At 42.5% G+C, this 26,315-nt stretch overlaps 1 protein-coding gene across 5 annotated transcripts in view; it reads right to left on the bottom strand.

Moving 5' to 3' along the window:
- Nucleotides 1-1,685: 1,685 nt before the first annotated feature.
- The window catches only part of TTLL5 (tubulin tyrosine ligase like 5), a 137,100-nt gene continuing 112,470 nt past the window's right edge, over nucleotides 1,686-26,315 (bottom strand). For 4 of the 5 annotated variants that reach the window (XM_037394820.1, XM_037394823.1, XM_037394822.1 and 1 more), the window contains 3 exons: nucleotides 21,925-22,145; nucleotides 14,790-14,875; nucleotides 1,686-6,935 (listed from right to left, as the gene is read on the bottom strand). In XM_037394820.1, the coding sequence (XP_037250717.1) occupies nucleotides 6,895-6,935; nucleotides 14,790-14,875; nucleotides 21,925-22,145 (348 nt within the window). In that variant the 3' untranslated portion in view covers nucleotides 1,686-6,894. Of the gene's footprint in view, nucleotides 6,936-14,789; nucleotides 14,876-21,924; nucleotides 22,146-26,315 lie in introns of those variants that run through there. The other variant, XR_005105332.1, reaches the window with a different exon arrangement.

The following is a 26,315-nucleotide window of genomic DNA, read 5'->3' as shown; positions in this document are numbered from 1 at the left end:
GCAGAGCCACAATTTGGCAGGAGGATCCACCAATCTTTATTCTTAGATATTTTGCATAAGAAATTTTCAGTAGACATATGCAGACATGAGTTTTGTAGGTCTGTCGATAAGAAAAAAAATACTAGCTGATATCATAGACAAAATGTATTCTACATTGAATTTCTGGAATTAGAAATGGTGGAAAGAACACACTTTCAGGAGGGAACACAACCTTGATTTGAATGGGGGAAGAAGCATCATGCAACTGGAAGCATAAGTACTGTAACTAGTAGCACTGATGGGATGCCTACAACTTCATTTGCCCTCCCAGCAGATTCCCAGCTGTCCTTCTGCCCACCTTGAAGAATGGCACAGACATCCGAGATGTATTAAATACATCTGAGACAACATGACCTTTTCAGAAGCTCATACAAATAAGCCAAAACCCCTTGAAAAATGAGGTGAATCCTATGTAGTAATCGGAAACAAAATTCCTTGTCATTTTTCTTCCCCAATCTCAGAAAAAAATAATTTTATAGTAGAATAAGGGAGTGATGACAGTCAAACATTTGGACTTGCAAGTAGAGGAACTTTTCAAAGATCTCTTCCTGACTTTTGACATGGTAGTACTCAAGACATAAGGATTAGATCTATAACCCCGAAACATTTTTTTGAGGAGATTTTATGACTTTTGAACACAACTACGCTGATTACAGTAACTTGTCTCCTCTTAGTCTGGCAAGAAGGAGACTACAATTTAACATTGCTATAACTATGGTGAAATGAGATTTTCTAAAATACCATTGCAGGGACACCAAATTAAACTAATGTTCTGGAGTTGCCTTCTATTTCACATCCCAGAAGACCAGTAGGTAAAAGGCCAAATACAATGCTGAAACTGCTTTTAGAGAGAACAGCACCTCTTCCACCTGCCCCAAATGACAAAAATTCTGGTAATAAAAGATACACATTTAACAGCCCCCAAATTGTTGACAATTGCATCAAATATGTTTTAAGGCCAATTCAATCTTTTTGTCTGATAGGTCAGATAAAGAAGCCACTCCTTTTCAAAGAATATAAGATTTCTCAAGCTCATTGTGTACGGTGTAGGCATGGACTTGTAGAGAAGAGGCCCCATCAAGTCTACTCCTTTCCCTAGGGAACTGCTATGATTCACTGAATACCACTGGCAAAGGCTTCACACCAGGGTCTCCACAGTGATCAGCGATTCTTTCCTTTAAATTGGAAACAGCAGTGAAAACTGTTTTTCAATGAGGGCCAGTAAAATCCTTTTTTGGTAAGGTAACAGACAGAACAGACTCCTCAGGGCAGACTCGGTGTCTTGTTTGTCACCTTTAATTCAGTAGAGTTTGTCCTCTGTGTTAAAACAGCACAGACAAGCTCTTTCAAAAACTTGGAATCCAACAATTTAAGAGAAGATCAGCTTGTGTTTCCTAACTACTCATCTCCAAGGCAGCAGGGAAACTTAATGCCATTCTTTGGAAAAGGGCAGCAGGGTTCTGAAGTGGGAAGGAAAGCAGTTACCAGGTACTGTGGTTCTTTAAGATATGCTGTGGTTGTGCACATTCACCCTCAAGGTGCTCTGCACTCTAGCACTTTGGAAGACAAAGATGGTAAGAAGTGAAACGTGTATGAGTAAGATAACTTCAGAGCTTCAGTTAGTGGCAAGTATTTTCTTTCCCACATTTAAGCGATTAAGCATTTACAAACATAACATGGATGACTTCCATACAGCAACCTACTTCCTCCTCAAATCATAACTGGTGGATCTTGGTGTCCTTTATGCTCTTGCAAGAGCTTCATCATTCTGAGACCCTCTGCAATATATAGTGCCCACCCTGGTGAAGGTGTAGACAAGCCGCATGTGACAACCTGGCAGATGTCAGCAATGGAGAACCCAACACCACACAGTGAATTCTGGGGGAACATGCCACTGTCATGAAAGGCAGCTTTGCCTTGGCTATTCCAGTAGGCTGTGCTGCAACTGTCAAAATGAAACATCCATACAAAGTCAGACTACAAGAGCATCTAGCCCACCTCTCGTCTCTGACAGTGGTCAACAGCACATGACTGACAGACAAGCTAAAAATTGGAAAAGCCCATTGTGATTCTTCTCCAGAATAGTCACTTGAAAAGTCTTAGAAACTTCCTGCTTGTTTTCAGTTTTAGTATTTAATATGCCCTAACAGATTACTTTTTCATGGATTTGACTACTTGTCTTTCCAAATCACAAACACTGGTGACAAGGAGTTCCATAGTCAATTACATACTATGAAAAAAATTTGCATACACACATCCCCCCCTTTTTTTTTTTTCTTTTAATCAGATACCTGTTAGTTTCATTTGATGCTCCTGCTTCTTCTTGCGGGCAAGACTGTGAACAATTACTGCCCTTCCACCTTCTCCCTTACACTCCTCACCCATCTCTTTTCCAACTAACCACTTTCTGCATGCAGAGAACTATGAATATTAAGTTTTGTGCTCTTGGTATAACCGATCTCAAGGACTGTTTGACTGACTGGATTCTGTAAGGATAAAATAAGGTCCTCCTGATGTTTGGCATAAACAGAGATGTCTTAGCTCTAGAAAGAAAAAAAGGTGGTCAAGTCCCAGGTTTAAATAAAGCTCAGAAGCTTCTTTTGGAAGAAACTCTTGACAGATCCACAGGAAGAATGTGTCCAGGAAGGAAACAGTATGAAAAGGATCAATCAGCCAGTTACTGCAACCAAAAATATCTATTTAAACATCAACAAATAACCCATTCAGATTCAAACAACGAGCCCAGAATTATCATGAGCAGCAAAGGTAGGACTGACCGAGGAAAAAAGTCCTTGGCAATTTGATCAAATAAACCTTAACAAAAAAGTCAGGAGCCAGATGACTTTTGTTTCCAGCAAATAACCCAAAATGACTGGAACTGCTGTATTAGTACAAGATACGGACCTGAAAGGTGGCAAGCTGAGAATCCAGTCTGTTCTGTGAACTCATCTCTAAACTGACGATCTCCTTCACAGGTACAGAAGAGGAATGGTCCAGCACTTCCAGCCATTCCACTCCATGCACACCGAGACTATCCGTATTCCAGTATGAGGAAGAGGCACAGCATTAAGATTCCTACTAGTAAACAAAGGTCTCAATACCAAAACCTCCTGCCACAGTATGGAACCAGTACCAGAGATAGGTATGTTGACGTTCCAGGCACCGTAACAAGGAACATTTTCAACAAACCACGATTGTCCAAAAGCCCATCTAGTCTTGAGAATGGAAACTTCAGTATGTCTCACTGACATCTAAGATTAAGCGTTCTATCTAGTTTCACATGATCTCCCACTGATGGTACTCACATGACTTGTGAAGCTGTTTTAAAGGCCAAGATGAGCCATGTGAAAGTGAACTTAATACTTCATGTACTGGGTACAACTCAGCTGCTTCTGGAGAGGGGAGAATCTAATCTCCTTCCCTTAATTTTTTACGTTGTGGTATACTCATCACCTAAATAGAGCACAAAATGCTTCTGTGAACTCTGCATTACCTCTGCCTCAGTGACTCTGATGTGCACCTTACTCCTTTCAAGACTAACAAAAGCCTGATTCTCTGTCATTGGAACAGGCTCCTTAACTTAGAAGTGATACAAACATCACTGTGTAGGAGAGAAGACAATGACCCCTTGGTTATATTATCTAGTCTCACTACTGAAGTAGATGCTAATGGATGTTGGGGCTCTCTCTTAGTAATTTTCTTTTCTCACAGTAAACAAAGGCACTTTTGATGAAACTCATTGATGAATAAAGGGAAGAAAATGTCATAAAAGCAGAGAAAACTAATCCCCACTTGAGGTGCATGTATATAATTGTACTTCCCTCACATGCAACTATGATAAATTCAAAATGGTTTGCTATTCTCCTGCCCTCCCTTCTACTAGAAAACACTTCCTGTAAAATGCCTTCTCTCAAAGATGTGTGGGAAACGCTTCTGTGCCTCCCCACTGAATCTCTTCACTGAAGCACTCTCTGAGAGGTTTTTGAAAAAGGGACAGACATGGAGGTAGCAGAGCTGTAAACAGACAACATAGATATGCTATCCTTCAGCACATAGTATCCACCATGCAAAAAGGCATACACGGTCCCCAGAGTTAGGAGTACAGGGAGGTGGAAAAAAATAAGATGCTGGAATCACAGAATTTGTTCCTGATTCTCTACTGCGTATGTTCCCAAGCATTTGTGCTCAGAGCTGGGACCAGCAGACGCCCAAGGCAAAGGAATACTGCTATTTCCTTGGATGCTCTGGCTGCCCTAATATATCCTGAGGCTGAACAGGACTTCAAGGTCTAGGTGTTTGGCTTGAGGTGAAGGACCAGCCTTGATATCTGGGTGGGTTTTTATTTGTTGGAGGCAGAAGAAAAATTTTCCAGGGACAAAGGATGCAAGACTTCACTGCTACTGAAGCTGAAAAAATTAATCCCTTTGAAATGAGGGCCTTAGATTAAAATGTGTATTTCTCTGAGTAATTCAAAAATCTTAAGAGACAAGATGTCTGACATACTGCTACTAAGTCAACACAGTTACAGATGTGGTGTTGGCTGTACCTAACATGCAATGCAAAGAAGTTCAGAAAACATGCTGGCTATAACTGAGTACAAATCATTATCCCAAAATGAGCAGGTGGGAGACTGGCAGAGCTGACAAAAGAATTAATTATGTTTATAATAAGCCAGCACTAGTTGGTAATTTGCCAGACAAAAATGTAAGAATGCTGTTTCTGCCAATAATCCTCTGAAGACAATCACCTTTCCTGGGCTAACTGTGCATTTAAATCTCTATCCTCCAAACTTCTTTATACTTTTCAGTGGTGGCTGTGACAACCTGAACAAAGAAACTAGAGAACAAAAGCAGAGATGAGAGTTCCACAAGAATGTATTTCCCATAGCTACTCAGTCCTGAACATGAAACCCAGTGGAATAAGGGTAACTCAGATCCTCTGGGAGGAAAAAAGGAATGGAATCCATTATTTACTGAAGCTAAATCTTACAGGGAAATAGCCCCTCCAACAGTTCTGGAACAGAGCTGGGTGCTACAGCCAATACCACATGTAGCAGAGCAGGCTATGAGAAGACAGACCCAAGGTCTTGAAGCCCACAGGTGCTGAGGACGTGCAGAAGTTTGAAGTAACAACTTCTGCAACTAAATTTTCTAATCATGAGCTGACAACTTGATACACCGGTAGAAACATGTCTGAGATACATGGGTGGAATTCAGTGATTACAGACAGCAGGGACATGATCTGAAAGTAACTTACAAGATTCTACAAATCTCTCGGTCACCGATATGTGACGGCAGCACAGGCAGCAGAAAAATGCTGTAGAGATTCTTGAAGAACAGCTGAAAAACGCAGAGAAAGTGAACAGGGTGATTATGACTATCTAGGAAATGAAAGATAAGCCGATGAAGAAAGGGAACAGCTACATCAGAGAACTGCATTTTGGACAACTGAAGCATTCAAAGTGTGTCATATGTGCACATGGAACTGCAACAGAAAAATGCATATTCTGTTCTATGAATTCATGCCTGGAGCAAGCAATAGCAAAACTACGGGGTATGAGCATAACTTTTTCATCTTCTCACAATTTATCTGGTCTTGAAAACCAGAAAATATGCACAATCCAAGAGTGAATATGAACACAATCATTTCAAGAAAAAACACTTTCCCCCTCTGACTCTGTTTCTTCTGTCAGCCATTTGGGTTGATCATTATCTACTTGCCAACACATAAGAACAACCTCTCAACACTGACTATACAGGCTAGAAATGACAGGGGAGCTGTGGAGCATGAAAACAGATCAATCAGTCTGTTAGAATCAAATTTCTGAGGGCTCTGATACAACCAACAGGAGATTTTGTGCCCTTTAAGAATTACAACCGTACCACTTGCTGTTTGACAAGGCAGGAGCTGCAAAATACTGAATTTTCCTTTAACCTGGCACCGACAAAGAGCCAGAGCTGAAGCTGCTTCCTGTTCGTTTTAAGGATGGGTGGATCTTCTCTCCAATACATTTCCCAGCTGCTGATGTTGTTTTCTAACACAAGCAAATTAATTTTCATAGCATTAGGCAAAATTTAACTGGAGTGCTTCACCAAGCCACTATTGCAAATGACAGGAGCCACCTGGGCCTTAGGGTTCATGCTTGGGTCTGAAAACATCAGCCAATTAAAAAAAGTTTATAAAGCCTAAACAAACAGAAATCAAAATACAAAAATAAGCCACACAGAACATAAGCATCCAACAGTGAAACATAAAGACTGATTTCAAATCCTGTCCAATATAATGACAGCAAATATTTTGGGGGTGTGAATTAATAACTGAAATTATAACCAAAACAAACAAATGAAATTACTTTATTAAAACCAATAATTTCTATGGCTCTGTGCCAAAATGCAAGATGGCAACCAACAAAGATGTCTCCAGTCATATGTTCTAATATTTTTCTCTGCTGATGGTTGCCATGCAATGACAGCAGAGAATCTTGGCTGTTAGCAGGCTGGGACAGACTGAAACGGCTGAGCAAATAAGACTACGTTCAAATTTGGACCTTAGGAAGAATAATACAGACAGCTAGAGAAGCTCCGTCTTACAGGAAGATCTCATGGTTTAGTGATCAGGAAGAGGTGGAAGGAAGGGACTCCAAGAGTCAGCAGCAGAAGCGCTCAGAGGCAATCATTCACCTCAGCTTGCAGGCGTATCACCAGCTTCCACAGATGTCCAGGTACTCCCCTCAGTGGGTTGTCCTCTTTCCAGGGCCTCCTTTCTACGCTTTCCTGGGTGTTACGGGAGCGTGGCAGTATGAAGTCACTGCTGCTTCTTCCTCTGCCCCACACTTGAAGCAACATTCTGGATTCCTCACCTGGTGTTCAGTGTCAGTCCTTCTCTACGAGCAGAGGCTGGAAAAAACACAAAGCAAAGAATCTGAGTAATCACAGGGGACTGTTTTGTGGGAAAACCTGCTGCACTACTCGGCAAATCTCAGTGATCACCAGAAATGTGGACCTCCCTATCACACAACCTCTCTCTGCCATAACAGATGAGATCACAGATGAGTATAACAAAATCTAACTTAACAAGCTACTGGGTGAAAAAGTACGCTTGGCATCTCTCTCAAGGCCTACAACACCTTCTTCACTCTTTGCCTCTGACTGATGTGACTCATCTCTTCACATGCTCCTCCAATAGCTCTAAATCCTTCCCCCATATCAGTATGCTTTGTCTCTTTCTTTGTCTCTTTTACTCATTTGCTTGCATAGGTGTCTACCTTCCCACTCCAAAACACGCTGAGGACCTTGGTGCAGGAGAGATGGGGGTGTGAAAAGGCTGATCTTTGAAAGAAACAAAACGGGCACAAGGGAAATTTTTTTTCTTCCTGTTACTATAGAGATAGATTTTAATTCCACATACTGTGACATTTTCCAACTTAGGCGTTATGGGAAAAAGTCAATGTCATCTTCATTTCTTTTACTTGAAGATCCGTAGACAGTCTTTTAAAAAGAAAAATCCAAAACACTTCGAAATGTACCAAGTTTATTTTGGACAGTTTGCATTTTACAGCTAATCTAGTAGGTAAAGCTTGTCCTGTGTATTTAGCACATCAGCTTGCTCCTAAATGTGACTGACATTTGTTGAGAGCCATTTATTAAAAATATTGCTATATTTTTAAAAATACACTCTCCTTGAAAGCCCAGCACAGAGCCAAACATCACACAGCAGAGAGGATCTGGAAAGATGTTTAGAAAGCGGGATTGCCAGCTATGTCACTGCACAGAGAGTTTGGAACCTGAATTAGGAACCAAAATGTCAACCATGTGTATTAAGATAGGGTACCAGTCCAGAAACCTATCCCTTGGCAAGATGCTGAAATTAAGGAAACAAAGGCACATGAGAGAGGCAGCCAACTTCAACCTCATCTTCCTGTTTTGAAGAGACTTTTGAGCCTTCCTTTTCCTACAGAAATGCACAGTACATTTTGCCTTTTCTCACAAACAAAGTAACTTTATGTGAGTTTCTCTTGTATGGCTACCCTGAGGACTCAACACAAAGAGCGGCGTTCTTACCTTTACAAGTAAATACATAGGTTTCTACCATGAACGCAGTTCATGGCCAATTTGATCATTTCATACATGTTCATGTATATCATTTATGAAGTTTTTTCTCATTTCAAAGCTGCTGGCAAGCATTCCACCTCCTTCTGGTTGAGTAGCACGGACAAAAACCCCCTCGTTCCTGCCAGCAGCCAACATTAAGGGCTGATTCTCCCCAGTGATAAGTCATTGCAGTGAATTACCACGTACAACAGAATGGATCTCCTTTATTCTCTGCCTGCCAGGAGATGTTAAAGTATCTGCCTGTACGTTCACATGCTTACATACTATTATGTCATCCATGACCGCACTTCAAAACCTTTAACGCTTTTGGACTTAGAACAGTTACACAGGGGGAAGAAAAAGAATTACCTCTATTTTACGGACATGATTCTGAGTCACAGGAAAATCACAGGAGCTGTGTAACATCACGTACGGGACACCTGCACGCTAAAATTCAGTGCCACATAGACATCCCAGCAGAGATGTACATAACCGTGGTCAGCCACCATCTACTCTGCTTCTAAGCTGCAGGAATGAGAGCAGAGCACTAAGCTAGATGACGGCACTGGGTCAGGGACCCATGCTAACATATTTAGAGCTAGTTTGGGCTGTTTCATCATACCCACAGCAAGAACTGAGAAGCACGTTGAAGCCTCCTGAATGTAGTGTTGAAAACTGGAACTTTCTTTCTCCCTGAAAAGCTCTGATAATCCTAGAAATTCAGGGGTTTTTATCCTAGAGCAGAGGGAATTTCTAATCCTAGAGTGATGCCCAGCATTCTCTTGATAATATATAGTGCAACTAAGGCAATAAATAGATGGGGTTTATTTATATCCATGTGTGAGTGACACTAGCAAGCCAGGACAGCTGACAACAGAAGGCCAGCCTTCCCTCCCCCATCTTTTAGGCACAATTTCAAGTTGGCTTGCTGGACCAGGAGGCAAGGGAAAGCAGCAGTTCTGAGTCATGAAAATTGAGTTAGGGGGGGACAGGGGATGAGATGACACACAAACAGTACACACAACTGTATTCAAATGAAGTCTCCCTGCATGGAAAGAGCAGTGGAGCCTCCTCATTAACAAGTGGAGCAATAACAGCGGAAGCCAACATGAGCCTTCCTGCTCCCCACGTTACAGAGAAGACACTGGGTGCGCTCCATAACCTGACTGATAATGCCTTTCTGTACATGACAGCCTTCATTCTGATTTCTCTTATTCAGCACCCTCCTCCCTGATTTGTTGTGGCTCTCTCTTCTCTGGCTCTTCCCCACATTTCATTTCATAACTTCAGACACTCCTTTACCCTATTCACACACATTTTGGCTTCTATTTTTAGTCTCAATAAAATAACGCCAGATTAAAACAAAATCCAATTTGGATGGGCAAAGTCATCTTCTCTATAGGTAGCTTAATGCCAAAGGGCCAGATGTGAGACAGAAGCAGCCAAGATATTATATAACCTCTCCCCAGTCTTTGCACACCTGATCTTGAATGACATTTCCAACACAGCAAGGAAATACAGGCAGCTCGCCATCACCTAACTACCGAGAACAAGCAATGCTCAGCCTCCAGTCAGGCAAAAATGCCAGCTGCCTGAACTCATTACTTAGCCTGCTTCGGAGTTTTCTTTGAGCCTGTCAGAAGTGAAGGCTCTTAAAATTCAAGCTGGGTTCTTAGTTCTTCAACAGGGAAGCCAATTTCTAGAGACCGTCCTTGCATTTTTTTCCTGCTTCCCCAGTGGTCTTGAGGCTTGGAACGTCCTTTCAGTGGCATGAGACCTGTAGCAACAGGAAAAAGCTCCTTCCTTTCATAAAACAAAGGGAAAAGGTTGACTGAAGATGTGAGAGGCAGACTGCTCTCACAAGTAAAGGAATAAATGTCATTTGTGAACATGAGAAGTGAACACTGACCCTCAGCTCTAGCTGAGAGGTGACGGCTGAGTTGGACATTATCTTCTTAATCATGTGAGAAGGGCCTGGAATGCTGCTTTTGGGAGAGCTTTACACTCCGCCAGGATTTAATGAGACTTACATACAGTTTTCTGATAACTGGATAAATTCAAACATAGTCATTCCCTGTTGATAACTTTTATCTATTTTAAAGGTATCCTTTAGACACACCAGTATCTGCTCATTGCTAGTCATACAGTAATGGTTCCCTGTTCCTTCAAACAGTACCAAGTAATATGGTAAGGAGGAAGTCTCTTTACCCTTCTTTCCCTTCTGGTCCATCTGACTGCTTGACACGCTGGAGGGAAGGGATGCCATCCAGAAAGACCCTGACAAGCTTGAAAGGTGGGCCTGTGTGAACCTCATGAAGTTCAACAAGGCCAACTGCAAGGTCCTGCATGTGGGTTGGGGCAGTCCCAAGCACAAATGCAGGCTGGGCTGAGAAGGGATTGAGAGCGGCCCTGAGGAGAAAAACTTGGGGCTGTTGGTGGTCCTGAAGCTCAACATGGCCCAGCAATGCGCACCTGCAGCCCAGAAAGCCAACCATATCCTGGGCTGCATCAAAGGAAGCGTGGCCAGCAGGTTGAGGGAGGTGGTTCTCCCCCTTCACTCTGCTCTCATGAGACCCCACCTGCAGTACTGCACTCAGCTCTGGGACCCTCAACATAAGAAGGACACGGACCTGTTGGAGTGAGTCCAGAGGTGGCCACGAAGATGATCAGAGGGCTGGAGCACCTTCCCTATGCAGACAGGCTGGGAGAGTTGGGGTGGTTCAGCCTGGAGAAGAGAAGGCTCCGGGGAGGCCTTATAGCAGCCTGCCCAGTACCTAAAGGCAGTCAACAAGAAAGCTGGAGAGGGGCTTTTTGTAAGGGCATGCAGTGCCAGCACAAGGGGGAACGGCTTTGAACTGACAGAGGGCAGATTTAGATTAGACGTTAGGAAGAAATTCTCTGCTGCAAGAGTGGCGAAACACTGGCACAGGTTGCCCAGAGAAGCTGTGGATGCCCCATCCCTGGCAGTGTCCAAGGCCAGGCTGGATGAGGCTTGGAGCAATCTGGTCTGGTGGAAGGCGCCCCTGCCTATGGCAGGGGGGTTGGAACTAGATGATCATTAAGGTCCTTTCCACCCCAAACCATTCGATAATTCCATGATCTGGTGCTAGGGGCTTGTCTGTCATTATCTGACCTGGAACAGATGCAACAACTGGAGCAGGGAAAGAAATTTCTTTCTCCCCTCTGCCTGCTTGCCCTCTTTATGAAACTGTGAAATTCAGCAGGGGAAAGAGAGAAAAGATCCAGGATGTTTTTGTGATGTGTGAAAGAAAGAACAATAGCTTTAGGATGATAAGTCTGAAAACAAATGTGAGACCAAATACCCTCCGTTCTAACTGATTCTTTGCCCTCCCAAAAAGGTAGGCACGATAGTAGGATTCACCTCAAGATCCACTGCTTTCCAAAACATGATAAAATGGACTGATTCCATTTCTTAATAACCCTTTCTCTGTATGGAGATGGCACTATAGAGAGAGATGCTGACAGGATGTTATTACTGCTGATGACAAAGGCTGTACGGCTGCACTGAAGAGGTTTGATGCCACGTGCTGGATATCACACTACTGTTCCCTTTCAGTGACCCACCCAGAGCTTCTCAGCCAGACGGTTGGTTCTGGAAGTATTTAATAGTGGAAGAGCTCATCATTACTCCATTCCTCGACCACGCTAAGTAATGAGGTGACATCAAAAGTTGCTCTTTTGCGTCATAAGATATCTTGTGCCTGTGTAACCAAAGTAGTCTGAGGCAGAGGTTACTCGAGGTGCCCATTTGAAGGTCACCTTTCCAAGTCAAGACCACTTGTGCAGTCAGTCACAGCAACAAGAGAGAACCAGGAGGGTGGCAAATGAAGACTGGAATTAACAGGATTAGCGGGAGGGAGGAGGCGTACCAGCAATGTGCTGTGCAGAAACCTGAGTGATTTCTTTTCCCAGCTGCTCCTGATGAAGGATTTGGACAGTGTGGTGAGACCAGCTGAAATCATAGCCACGGTTCCTCTTGAGAATGTGGTAACGACATAAAAATAAATACATTGGTGTTCAACAATCTTCTGCCTTCCGAGGCTGCAGAGGAGCCTGGCAGAAGCTGAGGAAGCCTGGACAAGGCTGGGCAGCTGGGAATTCCACCCTACTGTAGCAAACGGCTGCAAGTCTGACACAGGCCATGCAGAGTGGCAAAAGTACATACCCCATCCCCACCCTTTACGCTCCAAGAGAACTGAGAGACGCTGGCTGATAAAAGAATCTCCAAATCCTAGGCATTTTCTTTTTTTAGATCTGGCAAACAATACAAAGTGATTGTATGCATCTTGTTTAAATGCCTGTTGTGTTTACTTGCCTTCTTTTTTTATTTTCCCTTTTGCTGGTGCAGGACAATTTTGAAGCTTGTACTTTTGCATACCTGCTAAAACAATCTCTTCTATTCTTTCCTTAAGCTTATATAAAAGAGACTGCATTTCAGGAATAATGTTATTCAAGCAGCGGGTGGACAACAGCCAGTCACAGTTTAGCACCTCCAACTTTAACTCTATTTCAGGTCTCCAATAACAAGACATACATGACCTTAAGAAGGACCATACAATAATCTTGGACAGGAAAAGCTTTAGAAAAACACACTCTACTTGCAGATTTCCTGTGAAAAGAAAAAAAAAATCTGGAGCATGCTAGATGCAGAGAAGAGTAAGGGCATAATTGCTCCTTACTATCACTAGTTTGCATGCAGGTTCCATTCATTGCTCTATACTGGAGCACACCGCTTGCACATGCATCTTATTTGGATGGCGTTCAGACACTGCTCTCCACCTTAGCCTAAAGAAGGAAATCACTAGAAAACTAAGAACAGCAGCCTGCCTTCTACATGGATTAGATCCAAACCAGCTTATTAATCCTCATATTCTTCAACTAGTCTCTTAGAAGTTCAGGATTCTGTTTTAAGCCCTTACAGATAACGATAAACTTCATTCCAAAGAGTTGCGTACCTTCAGGACTTGGCATTCATGCAAATATGGGGGCCAGGTGAATGTCCAAAGTAAACAGACAACTGTGCATCATCCTGCAACTAAGCTTAGATACAAATCTGGGAATTACAGGGAATAAAATCAAGTCTATACCACCTAGTTCAAGAAGTTTCCTCCCTAGCTTCAGATTCAGTTTTGACATTTGTCCTATCAGGATGAGGGGGAATGGCTTTGAACTGACAGAGGGTAGATTTAGATTAGACGTTAGGAAGAAATTCTCTGCTGCAAGAGTGGTGAAACACCGGCACAGGTTGCCCAGAGGAGCTGTGGGTGCCCCGTCCCTGGTAGTGTCCAAGGCCAGGTGGGTGGGGCTTGGAGCAACCTGGTCTGGTGGGAGGTGGCCCTGCCCATGGCAGGGGGTTGAAATAGATGACCATTAAGGTCCTTTCCAACCCAAACCATTCGATAATTCCATTTTTACATTTACTTGTAAATTTATGTGTAACTTTGCTTTATATATCCCACAAAAAACACAACTTGAACTATACGGTTGATCAGAATCTTTGCCTCAACTATACATATACTACAGTGTTGACAATTTTATTTATTTTGATAATCCCATTATACTCCATTCCTACACTGTCACATTCCAGTGTGCTGTAAGGTCTTTTTTATGGACTATAGCTATTCACCCTATAAAATTTCTGGTAGGATAACTGGAGTTTTTGGCTTGTGGTAATGCGTAGGAGACAGTTTGGAACTGTAAAGTAAGTGCATTAGCTGAATGTGCTAGAGGATCAGCAATAAAATCACTGACATTAATAATGGAAATGTCATCTTTAAGTTTCAGAGCTAAACATCCAAGAGATGAATTGGGTAGTTCACCCCTGTGCAAATTTTTCTTTCATCCTGTGAAAACAGAGATCACTGCAGTAGCAATACTCAAGTCATGTTTTCATAGCAAAACAAAAGGTCAAAACTGTATTTTTTAAAGCATTCTAGACCATAATTTGTCCATAAATTCCATTACAGCACCATCACAAATTACTGTGGGCCATGGGTAATATGGGTTCATCAATACCACATTCTACCTGCTAATAGGTCTGCATCCATGAAAAATTGATTGGGTCCTCATTTACTGAGACCTTAACACCAAATAAACCTCTTTGAATTAATTAGCCACTAGGGAATGATGAAGATTTGATTCTGTAAGCCTCAGTGATTTCCCCTTGGGAACTTTCACCTCTACTGATTGACTTCACTAAGCAGCTGATTCACAAGTCTCAGCTATGTCTTTCTGAACTAAGGGGCTTTTCTGCAAGACTGAAGAAAAATGTAAAGAATGTCCTGGCCCTTTATTACAGGCCAAGCTTAAACAACAGAGCATCTTTGAGCCAAAGCCTAAAGCAAAGGAGCCATTTTAGCCAAGTTTTTTTTCCCAGCCACATTTTTAGGGATCTTCCTCTTCCAACTCTATGAAACTCAGCCTTTGCTCCCTTCTGTTTAGTCTTTTTAATCCCAGGAGAAATAAATTCCCTGCACAGCTGAACCCAGACTGTTACCTAGGAACCACTACATGGAGGTTAGGCAGCTGTGTTTCTTCTTCTTGCTGAGAAAGTTTTTTCCCTGCCAGTTCTTGAGAAAGATGAAAGCATCCCAGCATGCCCCCCCCCCGACTTTCCTAGTCTTCATCACTGGCACTCACCTGTGGAATTTGTCCCTGGCTCACAGGATGCAGCACTGTGAAGGCTGTTCTGGAATCCGTTCAGTTGCCTTTCAGTGGAGGTCACCCTAACAGGTAAAAGCATCAAATCAGAGAGAGATAAGAAGGGATATACCAAGGAAGAATAAAAGTCTCAAACAAACAAACAAAAAAAAGTGAATTCTCCCAGTTCACGTAATCCAGCAGAATTGTACCTATGTAGCTGTGCCTGAGCATGGCATGAAAAAGGTAGTGACAGCAACTGACTCCAAAAAGGCAAAGCAAGACAGGTGAACACTCAAGCCACCAGCAAGACTTCGCTATGCCTAAAACACTTAATTGTCCCACGTGCCTTGGAAGCTGATTCTAGAGCATAAAGGAGATAGTAAACGGTATTAGACCACCAAAGCACAATTCAACTAGTAATGCTAGTGGTTATATTATTCCAATGATTTGAAGTAAAATGATTAAGCAACCTTAAAACAGAAATGCACATGCTGGCAAAAACACGCTACATTCAAAAGTTAAGTCCTTGCATCTTGTCTGCGCAGAGACAGCATTTAGGCAACATTTCTCACTTGTCTGGCAAACTGAGACTTACAGGATGCATTTAATCTCCAGCAGTCCAGTGCCAACCTTCAAGCAGATAGTTTATGCAAATCTTCCTGCATTTATCTTAGCATTTGAGTTACAGCAAAACTATATTCTGTGGAGGACAACTGCACTTCCTTTAACTGCCACGCAGATTCATTACCAAATGGAGACATGCCCTCCTATATAAAAAATGGGTCTACTCACAAGGTGAGTGCAAATTATCCAGCTGCAATGATCTATTCTGTCCTTAATATCTATATAATGGATCCATCCATTCCTGGTTTGTCCTCTCCTCCCTTATCCTCTCCTTGCCTTCTTTCCTGCCCAGCTCTACTGTGATTACTCCAGACTCGTCTCTGCCAGAGCTCTTCTCCTTCGCTCATCCAGTGTTACCCAGAGACCACTGTAATCGTCAATCCCCATCTGATGCCCTGATGACTAACAGACCCAGGTACATGCATGCAGTTTCTACAGTTTTGTCTGAAACCTTTTGCTTTTCAAGTCAGCAAGTTGCCAGTAATCCAGGTGCTCCTGGCAGCTAAAAGGCCAGTGAGGGACTCCTGTACTTTCTCTCCATTGGATTTTAGTGAAATAAATTGGAGCCCGTAGAGGAAGGGAGAGGGATGCAGATACAATACTTGCAAAACACAACCCCTTACTTCAGTCAGCCACAATTTGAAATGCTATTGTCAAACGAGGTGCCTGTTTCTATGTTTATTGTCTCTTGGAGATATTTTTGGATCTGTACTTATGGTTTCTTTTGTTGCTGATACTGCACAGTCCTTCTGGGAGCTGAGAATCCAGATGGATCTTCAGGCTTCTTAAATAGAGATTCCATGCTCCTAATTAGCTTGTCCGCTTTGCTAATACAGCACAACTGACAGCCAAATTCACCTCACCCTTCTGTAGGTAGAATACAAAACTAGTGATTGAAAATGTCAAGAATACCATTAAGTATAGCAACAACCTACCAACCCAAACAGACTATAGTCACATTTCTACCTTGAAGTGTGGTTTATGTTTAGAGAATCTCTTTCTACAGACTTGCCCTTCTTTTCTGCCTACCCATTTCTTCTCTCCCACCACACTACGCTCACCCCTCAAGTTCCCTCTGCTGTCCTGAATGGAAGCTTCAGTGCCAGAACATACTCACTGACTAAACTTAATTAATCTCTTTCCACTTTCTTCCTCCTTGGGTTGGCTGAAACCCTACTGCCTTTCTCAGTTTCCTGCTTTTAGTATCTCCATTGGTTTTGCTTCCACTTCTCCAATGCAATCCATTGTTATGTTCTCCATTCCTTCTTCCTCAATACTAACAAAACCACTGCCCCCCTCCACTTAAGTATCTGTCATTGTCCTTTTCTATCTCTTACACAGCTAACTCCTCCTTGAAACCGATACAACTGCCTTCATTTAGGCACTAAACCAGCCCTAAGTTGCCCAGCCTTGGACTGCAAATTTGGAGGACGCTCTTGTCCCACAGGTGACAAAGGAATACCTTGACTAAATTTTGAACACCTTTGTTTTAACAACCTATTCCTGGGATGTTATGAAGGCATCTAATGATCGGGGGGACACACAGAACTGACACTAATAAATTCACATCACAAAAAGCCCAGGTTTGACGAGAGGACAGCAACAGATGTGAAGACCCAGAGCCAGGGAGGATTGTTCCAATTTGTTGCTCTTGGACAGGGTATCTCTGCATGTGTATCTGTGTGTATGATCTGAGGCTAGCCAAGGGCTAAGAGCTCTACAGGCCTAGTGAGTCCAGCTGTGTCAGGGTGTTAAATCAAGGCATGTCTCTCAGATGCACTACTTTTGCTGCCAAAAATGTCTAAGGGTCAGGCAGCCTGATTAACCCAGATGCTCAGGAGCTAAAAACACAAGCATGCCACAGCACAGCAGTAGCAAAAAAGTGAAAGGGGTTCCAGTAACAGTTACGTGCTTGCTCTCCTGCTGCCTGTCCTCTTTTCAGTGGGCACTCAATTTGTACGTGTGATGTACCCAGCTCACTTACAACACTTCACACATGCCTATGAATAAGCACACATGGACAAGACAGGATACAAACCAGAATCATAATGTTTTACAGGGCTCAATCTGTGGCCATCATTCTACTTTTGGCACATTTGCCAGGCTTGGCCAGCCTGTCTTAGAACAGCTGGCTACTGCTGTATCCAACTGCAGTCAGAACTCCACCCCGCTGTGGGATGGATTTCCTGAACCCTAGAGAAATGCATCACCTCTACCCTATTTCTGTGCTAGTTACAACAGAGCAGAACTTTGGCTCTTCTGCTGCTGGCACCATGCAAAACAAATATACAAAAGAAGAACAAGGTAGAAAGATTTTGTGCTGTGGTGTTGGGACTTGAAGGGAATATTCATTTCAAAAGGCTTCCTGAATAGAGTTGTTGGGAATGACATTTACAGACAAGTTCAGTACAAGAAATCATGCCACGTTGATCAACATCCCCAACATTTTGTGATGTTCCAGTGTATTGCTAGTAAACTTGGTGATCTTCTTGGGCTCTCTCCCTCCCCGATAACACCTTGAACCATACGCTCCTTTACCTGGCACTTCCTCTCTTCATATACAGTGGTCTAACATTGGCAACTGAATTTTTCTGACATCTTTCCTTTGACTGCTAGTTCTGTTCACAGCCTGTTCAAGGTCTTGCTCTACTTGGTGCTGTCATAGTTAGAGAGCATGTTTCTGAAAAGTTACTACTGGAATGACAGTGCAGAAATTTGTATTGGTTGTGCCTTAGTCATTCCTAAAAGCAGGAAGATTTTCTACCACCTGTATCAGTTCACTCTGGGTTCTGACAGTTGAGCTACTATATTTTTCTACTTTGCATGCTGTCATTTGTAATGTGAAGACTTGATACACCAAATGCTGCTTCCAGGGACATCTGCTTCATTCCACAGCTTACAAATACTACATCTGTGATCTCTATCTCAAAATGTTGCTCTCAGCTATCAGCAGGTCTCTTCGTGGTTCACAGACCTGACAACAGTAGTGGCAACACAAGCCCTGGAAAGGAGCCAGTCAGACTCTTAGAACAAAAGAAGAGCTTTTTGTGTTAGCTGTTCAAAAACTATCTTTCCACTTGTGATACAAGCACATTTAATCAAAACTATGGAGCCTCATGAGACCATTTTATGGGGCTACATTTCAGTGTAGAGCTACATATTAAACCATTTCTCCCAGTTAGTCTTTTTCCACACCTTAATATGGGCCCCCAGTTTTCCACTCTGTTAGCTTAAGCAAGGAGTCTGCTTTGGACACAATCCATTATAAAGTCAACCTACCACCTTTTACAAGTTGAGAGACTGAGAAAACAAGAGAGGCCAGGAACTGAAAAGACAAGACTGAATTGTCTGGCTGTTCCATTACTTTTTTCCTTTATGTTTTAACCAGGGAAGTGTCCAAGTTACTAGATAGTTTTTGAATTAGTCAGTAATGTTCATCTTTAGCATCTCATTCTGTTTGTAGTTAGTTTTCTACTTGGTACTGTCTTCTTCCTCTTCTGGAAGCGACGTGTGCTGGCTGGGAGAGAATTGATAACGCATGCAAGGAAGAGACAGGTCAAAGAGACAAAGTTGATTTTAGTTTGTCTTCACAATCCAATCTCTGGAGAAATCCTACATAGAAATTTTAGAAAGATGATCTTTATTAAGATGTTAAACAAAAGCCAGGTGGTGCAAGAGCAGACAGGGAAATAAGGTCTGGCTTACTGAAATATATGGGGGAGAGAGGGGAAGACACATGAGAGCTTTAACAACAGAATAGCAGTCATTTCAGTCAATCTTGTGGAAATAATATACAGCACTGAGATCTTCTTTGAGGAAAGAGATCAGGAAAATAGCCAACTCAACAACTGTTAGGGGGTGAGAGTGGGCACTGAATCAAAAATGACCTGACAGAAAAATGAAGCAGCCAAAAAGCCAAAATCATATTAGATGTTACGTAAAGGGGTATTTGCCATGTCATAACCTAAGAATATGGTAGTCCCACACTGAAAAAGTACAATTCTGTGTGCTACAATGCAAGCACCCTGACAAACTGAAGCAAATACAGTAAATTCAAGACAATTAAGGACTTGGCAGGTGGAAGTAATACCTGAAGTTAACAAAACCTCAACAAGTCTAAGCAACAATAGGAAACTCCAAGAAGTAGAAGGATATTCAAAAGATGGAAAGTATCTGCAAGGGAAAGTGTCTAGGGAAGTTCAAGAAGAAGGAATGAGATATAACAGGATGAAACAAAGGAAAAATTCAGATTGTGCATCAGGAGAAACTTTCTGATAATAAGATTGTCTAGATTCTTCTATAATAGTCTTCTATAGCACATGGTGGGGTTTCTGCCACTGGAGTTTTTCGAAAGCAGACTACACACAGTGTTTGAGAATACTTTGTGAAGAATAACTAGGGACCATAAGGAACGGGCTGAAGCATGCAAGACATCTTTTTCTTCTCTAATCTATAGTCCTTTGAGGCTTCTCTCCATTCACTCTCCTCTATCGATGCATCTCTGGTCTTTTCCTGACAAAAATGAATGGATTAAATTAGACTGAGACATAGAGTTTTTAAATTATCAGCTCACAGTATGCTGGAAATTTAGCCGGGCACTTCTGTTTTCCATGTAAGTGAAAAAATGTTCCTGCAAGATCCCATGAATGGCAAGAATGGGTTTGGAGCCTCATGTTGGAGACTGAAAGGCAACTTGGAAAGTATTTCCGGAGTGGCTCCTTGCAGCCTTCAATACTTGGATTAGTTTTCTGAAATTTTGAAGGAATCTTTTGCTTTTTTTCCCCCTTCTGTGCATTTTTGGTGCTGAACTTTTTCCGGTTTTCCCACACTCCTGCCTGTCACAGAGCAGAAACCACAAAAATGCAGCAAAGTAAAGTCTGTCCAAGGAGCTGCAATTCCATCTCACAAGAATAAACATTTCCTCTGCCAAGAAGTGAGCACAGCACACCGGCATCTTCAAATACACATCCCTGCTGCCCGGCAGAGAAACCCACTGACATAGCCTGTCACCTATACTAACATGAGCTACAAAACATAAAAGAAATCAGATAGCAAACCCACCAGCATATACCTGGCCAGACCTGATGCACACATCTGCATTTGCTGAGCTGACAAAGTCTACTAACATCTTGTTTTCTTTTTAAATAGTTTTGGGGGATTAATATAGTGTGCTATCTCTTAAGATAGCAAGAGCACAGGCAGGAAATACACAAGCTTCCCCAAAGCAGTTCTGTCCAAGCTCCTCAAATATGCCTTGCAGTTCTAGATTTGAGCTACACACACACTGACAGTGCCGTAGCATCTTCATAAGCTGTCTTTCATCAGTAATCTTCTACTAAAACTTCTCTCTCTAAACAGTTAGGGAACACAGACTCAGGAAACCTCACAGGAACCTGCTGTGAAAGCTTTACAACTCTTCTGGCTGTACAGTAAGTGTAAGGAAGGAAGTTACAAATGCAATTTTTACCCTTCAGTATTCAAGAATGAAATAAGTCTGAGGATATATGAGGAAAAATCTGATGAAGAATTTAGTCTAAAGCAGTTCTGCCATTTTAAAGGACATAAACAGAGTTAAGGAAGCTACCAAGAAAAGTAAAGGATAAGAAGAAAGCCCAGAAGTCTTGCTCACATTCTCTCATAATGCATGAAAGAGAAGACACACCAAGAAATGGAAAGGAAGGAAACTTACAACCAGTAAGAAACATTTCGTGATGATTTTTTTTGCTTTTAAAGGTAACATATGCCAAATCCATCTACCTTAGAACGGCAAGCACTGTATAACTAAAAGCTTAGTAAAAGTTAAAAGAAAGTTTTCTACAGGTAATAAGGAAAGCTATCATTACATTAGACACAACACAAACACTTTAAACAAAATAAACACCTGTGCTTGAAGATGTAAGTCAATCATTATGTGTTACATTTATGGAGAAACTCAGCTCAAGGGCAGATTAGCTTCTTAAGGATATTGTTGGGGTTTTTTTGGCAGCCTTTTCTGACCCACCAGATTCTAGCCCCCATCAAAGATTAAACATGGAAGGAGTGACTCAAGTGCCTAAATATAGATGTCTAGTACCATACTTGGTACTGTCAAGTTGAGACATCTGCACAGGAATGGCAGATACAACACAAGATCTGAAGAAGACTTGTGTCTCACCCGGAGATCAGGTGGAAGAGCCCTGGGCATCAAAACATCACTAGCAACCTGTATTTAGGTAAGTGAATCCCACCCTGGATCAGATGCTTCTCTAATTCAATCTGGCAGTTCCTATGTCCTTATGTTTGCCTGATGTTACAGTCTTACCTACCTTACCATTGTGAAACACGAAACTGCAACATAGCGCGCACCTACTTCAGTACACACTGCTCAAGTTGTTCTGCGATTTATCTTGGACAGCATCACCAAAAAGATCAATGTCAGTCTCACATGGAGACAGGTTCTTTTCCAATATTCCTTCTTGGGGGAACCAGTGCCAATTCCCTGTTATGGATGGGAACAGATCAAACTTACTTGGAAATCCTCTGGGCTGCAGCCTTTCCGACCACTGCCTGCCTGCTGTTTGGTGGAGGCTTTGGAACCAGCTGAGAAGGCGTACTCCGGGATGGCATCACTTTGTGCAAACTGGCTGCCTTCTGGATACTAGAAGTGGCACTAGATGTCTTGTGGGCATCAGAGCCAGCTGGCACAGATATATGGCTGGTACTGGACTGTGAGTAGTTGGCAAAGAGAGCCTGGGTAAAAAAAAAAAAGACAACAAAAATATTATAGTAGCTGGTTACTACCTCTCTGAATATTGCTGAGAAAGCTGATGGAAGTGGGTGACATTTTTGAGAGGGATATGCCTGGTAAAGGCACCCCAGAGCTCCAGGGTCAGTCCCAGCCATAAAAAGAAGAGTTAAGTGGTCAAGTCAGTGAAGCAGTTTTTAAAGCTGAATTTTATACCCTCGGAAGCTGGGACTAGCTTCTAGGTAGGCAGATGAGCTTATTACTGCCACAGAATGATACAATTCTGGGTTGAAAAACAAGAGGTCCTATCCACGGTCTGATCTTGCAGCGAGCAAAGTAGTAAAGCTTTTATCACTTTGACTTTCTGCGTGTATCTTGCTAAATTATTCTTTGTATGGGAGGTAGCATTGACATACAGTTCTAGGAAAGAAAAAGATTGTGGGATTGACATACAGTTCTAGGAAAGAAAAAGGTTATGGGGAAGATGTTACAATGCCAGTTCTTCGGTCTAACGCTGTAGGTGCTTGGAATAACAGAAAGGCTCTGGGGTCCCTTCTCTGAAAAAGGAACTTCAGATCAGCTGCTGAGAAAAAGGAAATCCCCAGTAATACCAGGGAACAGAAAATTCTATTCCTGTCGCAGGTGGGAGAGTAAGTAAGTTGGAGATTGTCACAGGCAACAAAAGCATCTGCATGTTATGAGACACTGGAGAGCTGAGCAGTGGACTGGCAAAGCAAGGAGTGGGGAATGGCTCCCTACGGGAGCTCTGCAAACTGCTCAACTCTTTTCAGAAAGCAGCAACCTGCTGGGAGTTCTGCCTTTCCTCCAAGTCGGTCACATTCCCAGGGCAAAGAGGCCATACCGTAACCGTGTAGTCTGGCAGCTAGAGGTCAGCGATAGGAGACAGGGGAACAGCTGCGCACTCGCCAGTCACCTCAGCGTGACCCTGGGAGCAGTGCCCTTCACTGGGTTTGTCCTCAGTTCCTTCTCTGGTGCAAAACACCCAAAACCACAGCAAGTGGGCTCCAGGCTCCAGAGAAAACCACAGTCTGAGGGCTGGCTGAGTCTCAGCGCACAGACAGGAAAAGCCCCTCTCCCCCGCAATTCTCTGGCAAATGGCAGGGCAGTGGTGTGTGGGAAGGCGTTTCTGACAGGCAGAGCTCTAGGGAGAAAAGGAAGCGCAGGAGCCAGAACAGGCCTGTTTCCTAACTAGACCTCACTGACAAGATGCCCTTGAGCTCCCAATCCTTCTTAACCTCTCCCTTCCCCGAAGCTCTACCTTCACCGCAGCTTTCAGATTTTGAATAAGTAGCTGGTACAAGTGCAGAAGTCTGGAAAATAGCAGTCACACCCCACCTCCCCCAGCAAAATAAACTAAAATGGAACTTGGTTTAGTGTCTTGCATCTTAAGAGTCTGACAAATCATGAGGTTGGGATGGAGACCCTCAAGCCACTGCACCCCCTTCTTATTCAGAGTGACATGTCATTGTGCTCTCTTTGATGTTATGCGTATTTCCTGTAAGTTCTTTTTCTTGTTATTAAAATCACTAAGATCCTGGAGTCCACAAAACATACAGTCTTAGCCCCTTCCCTGTGTTAATGTGCATAGTCAAGGAGGTCCGTGACTTTCAAGAAACAGCAAGCGTGGATGCTCTAACAAAGTCTGATCAGCAAAAGCTGGGCTGAGACCTGCCTAAAGAAAGGTCATGGATGTTTTTCTTGAGGAGGATAATGTACTTCCAAAAAGGCCTTTGTCTCCACACTGTGCTGACATTCTGGCTGCCTTCCAGGCAAGGATGGGGAGCCTGGAGGCTGACACAGACCATGGCTTCTGGATTCAGCTACCAAGTATATACTGCCCTGCTGTGAACTCCATGGGGACAGGACAGGAAACCAGGAGAAGCTACCATGCAAACGAAGAGGGCAGCTGGGGAGAGCAGCCCCTGACCACACAAAGGGAGGGCTGGGAAGAGGTTTCAGCACATCTAAGAAGCAGGAGACAGGCCTCATCACTCAGAATTCTGAAGGCTTAGGCTCTAAGCACAGCACAAGCCTAGACAAACGCTGACAGAGGCAGTCCTGAAGCAGGTAGCACCCTACAACTGTTGCTGCTGCACGTAAAAAAACTTTGAACCACACTTCACAGGCTGGCAGATTTAACTTTGGTGCTGAGGAGACATTTGCTTCCCTAACAAGTTCTTAGGGCTACAAATCTGAAAAATACTTAGAACACTATGAGACTTTTTTAGCTAAAAATCACGTAAAGCATTAATGAGTTACTTCTCTTACGTAATTCTCTGGGGAGGTAGGACAGCATTAACCCTGTCCCACACATGAACAATGTTAGCACTGGCAGAGAAACGGAATTTCCCTAAGACACAGGCTGAAGCAATATGAAAACCTAGGTTGAGAGCTCAGATAAGATTCTGACTCCCAATCCAATATTTGCCTCATTAGATCACACCTCTCCTTGCTTCCACATCTACACATGAACACCATACACAAAGCGTTATCTGTACAAAACCAGTAGTTTTTAATTAGAAAATCTCAACATGTACAGCTTGTCAGTAAATATGATGCACATCTAAGAGTATTAGCCAGTAGCTGCTGAACTTGGGCTGCTCATGATTAAAAGCAGGGAGGTACTGTAGTACTTTGAAGAAAAGCAGATATATTAAGATCTTCAAAAACAGAAAGAATGTTCCTGGCAGTTAACATCCCTGTATCTAACACCCATCCCTAGCACAGTAACGGAACAAATGTTGCAAGCAAAAACATGTTCATTCTGTGACCAGAGGAGGTAATGAAGCTCATTTCCTGTGAATCTGTCTTGGGGCTGAATCGTACAGTATCTAATATAAAGCATGCCCCAAATTCTGCCTCCTTTCATGGGTTTGGGGCATTCTTCTGTTGATTTTCTGCTGTCTAATTAGGAATGGTCCCCTGCTGCAGCACCTTTGCCTTAACGGGAACAGCAGTTTAATCCCCTTTCCAGATACATAATCTTTATTTTTATGAAATTTACAAGAAACATAGCTTTGAGATTTTGAACCCATAGCCATTCAGTTTACATTGGACCAGCAAGTCTGAAAACAATGAGAGCCAGCAGTGCATGAGAACAGACAGACAGATGCACACACTCATCTGCTGCATAAAGATCTGTGCAGCGAGTTCCAAATCACTAGCACTGGAAACTGAGATGCTTCTAAGCAATAAAAAATGACAAAGATTTAAGTAAAAAAACAAAAAAAAAAAAAAGAAAAAAAAGAAAAAAGCAAACCAAACAAAATAAAACTTGCCACTTCTGAAAAGCAACTGCATTTCAGATGACATTGAAAAAACACAGATAATTAAAAGGCTTAGAAGACCTTTGGAGTCATATAAATTGTTTAGTGGAGATTCTTTCAAGCACGTATTAATGAATTCAGTTAAATTAGTTTGCATGCAATAATCAATTGAGTTGCAAATTCTCAAAGTGGCAAAAAAGAACAGGCTCAAAATGTACTATTCACAGTGTTAAACACTGCAGTAAGAGGAACATCTTGGGGTCATCAAAAAACTTAGGAAGAAAAGCAAATTCATGGTATGCAGAGACTGTCCTGAAGCATGTCTTCCTTGGTAAATTCTCCAGAATTAGACTAAAATATACTAAAATAAGTTGACTTGGTGCCACCTTCTTTGTCTCTCTTTTGGTACCGGGAGTTCTCGCTTTCGGTACTGGGAGTTCTCTGGGGCAAGGATTGGGCTATATCATTGTATTGGAAAGATACTTAATACATCTGGGAGTTACCATAATTCTAATAATAGTGACAGGATCAGAAACATGGGGACAAAATCTCAGCTGGTATAAACCAGCAGACTACTGCTTTCAGAACAGTTGTTCTGCTTTACTTAGACTGAGACTTTGACTCATCAGTATCACAAGACTCAAATAGGAAAAATGGTAGCACATTTAGTGGGAAAACAATCTGAGGGAGAAAGCTGCAAAACAAGAATGAACAAGAGACTTAAGGGGAAGAGAGACTGCAAATCTGACAGCAGTCCAATACATAATAGTTTAGAAAACCGTTTAATGATGTTTAAGCCCACAATCAAATAGGCCCTGTGTCCTCGGGCAGGAATAATGTTACTTCTAGCAATACTAGGAATATTGTTCTGAATACTCAGCATTCCCA

Source organism: Falco rusticolus, chromosome 7 (assembly GCF_015220075.1).
Source record: "Falco rusticolus isolate bFalRus1 chromosome 7, bFalRus1.pri, whole genome shotgun sequence".
NCBI classification, from domain to species: domain Eukaryota; kingdom Metazoa; phylum Chordata; class Aves; order Falconiformes; family Falconidae; genus Falco; species Falco rusticolus.
The sequence above is the reverse complement of the archived record's forward strand: the minus strand, read 5'-3'. Positions and strand labels throughout refer to the sequence as shown.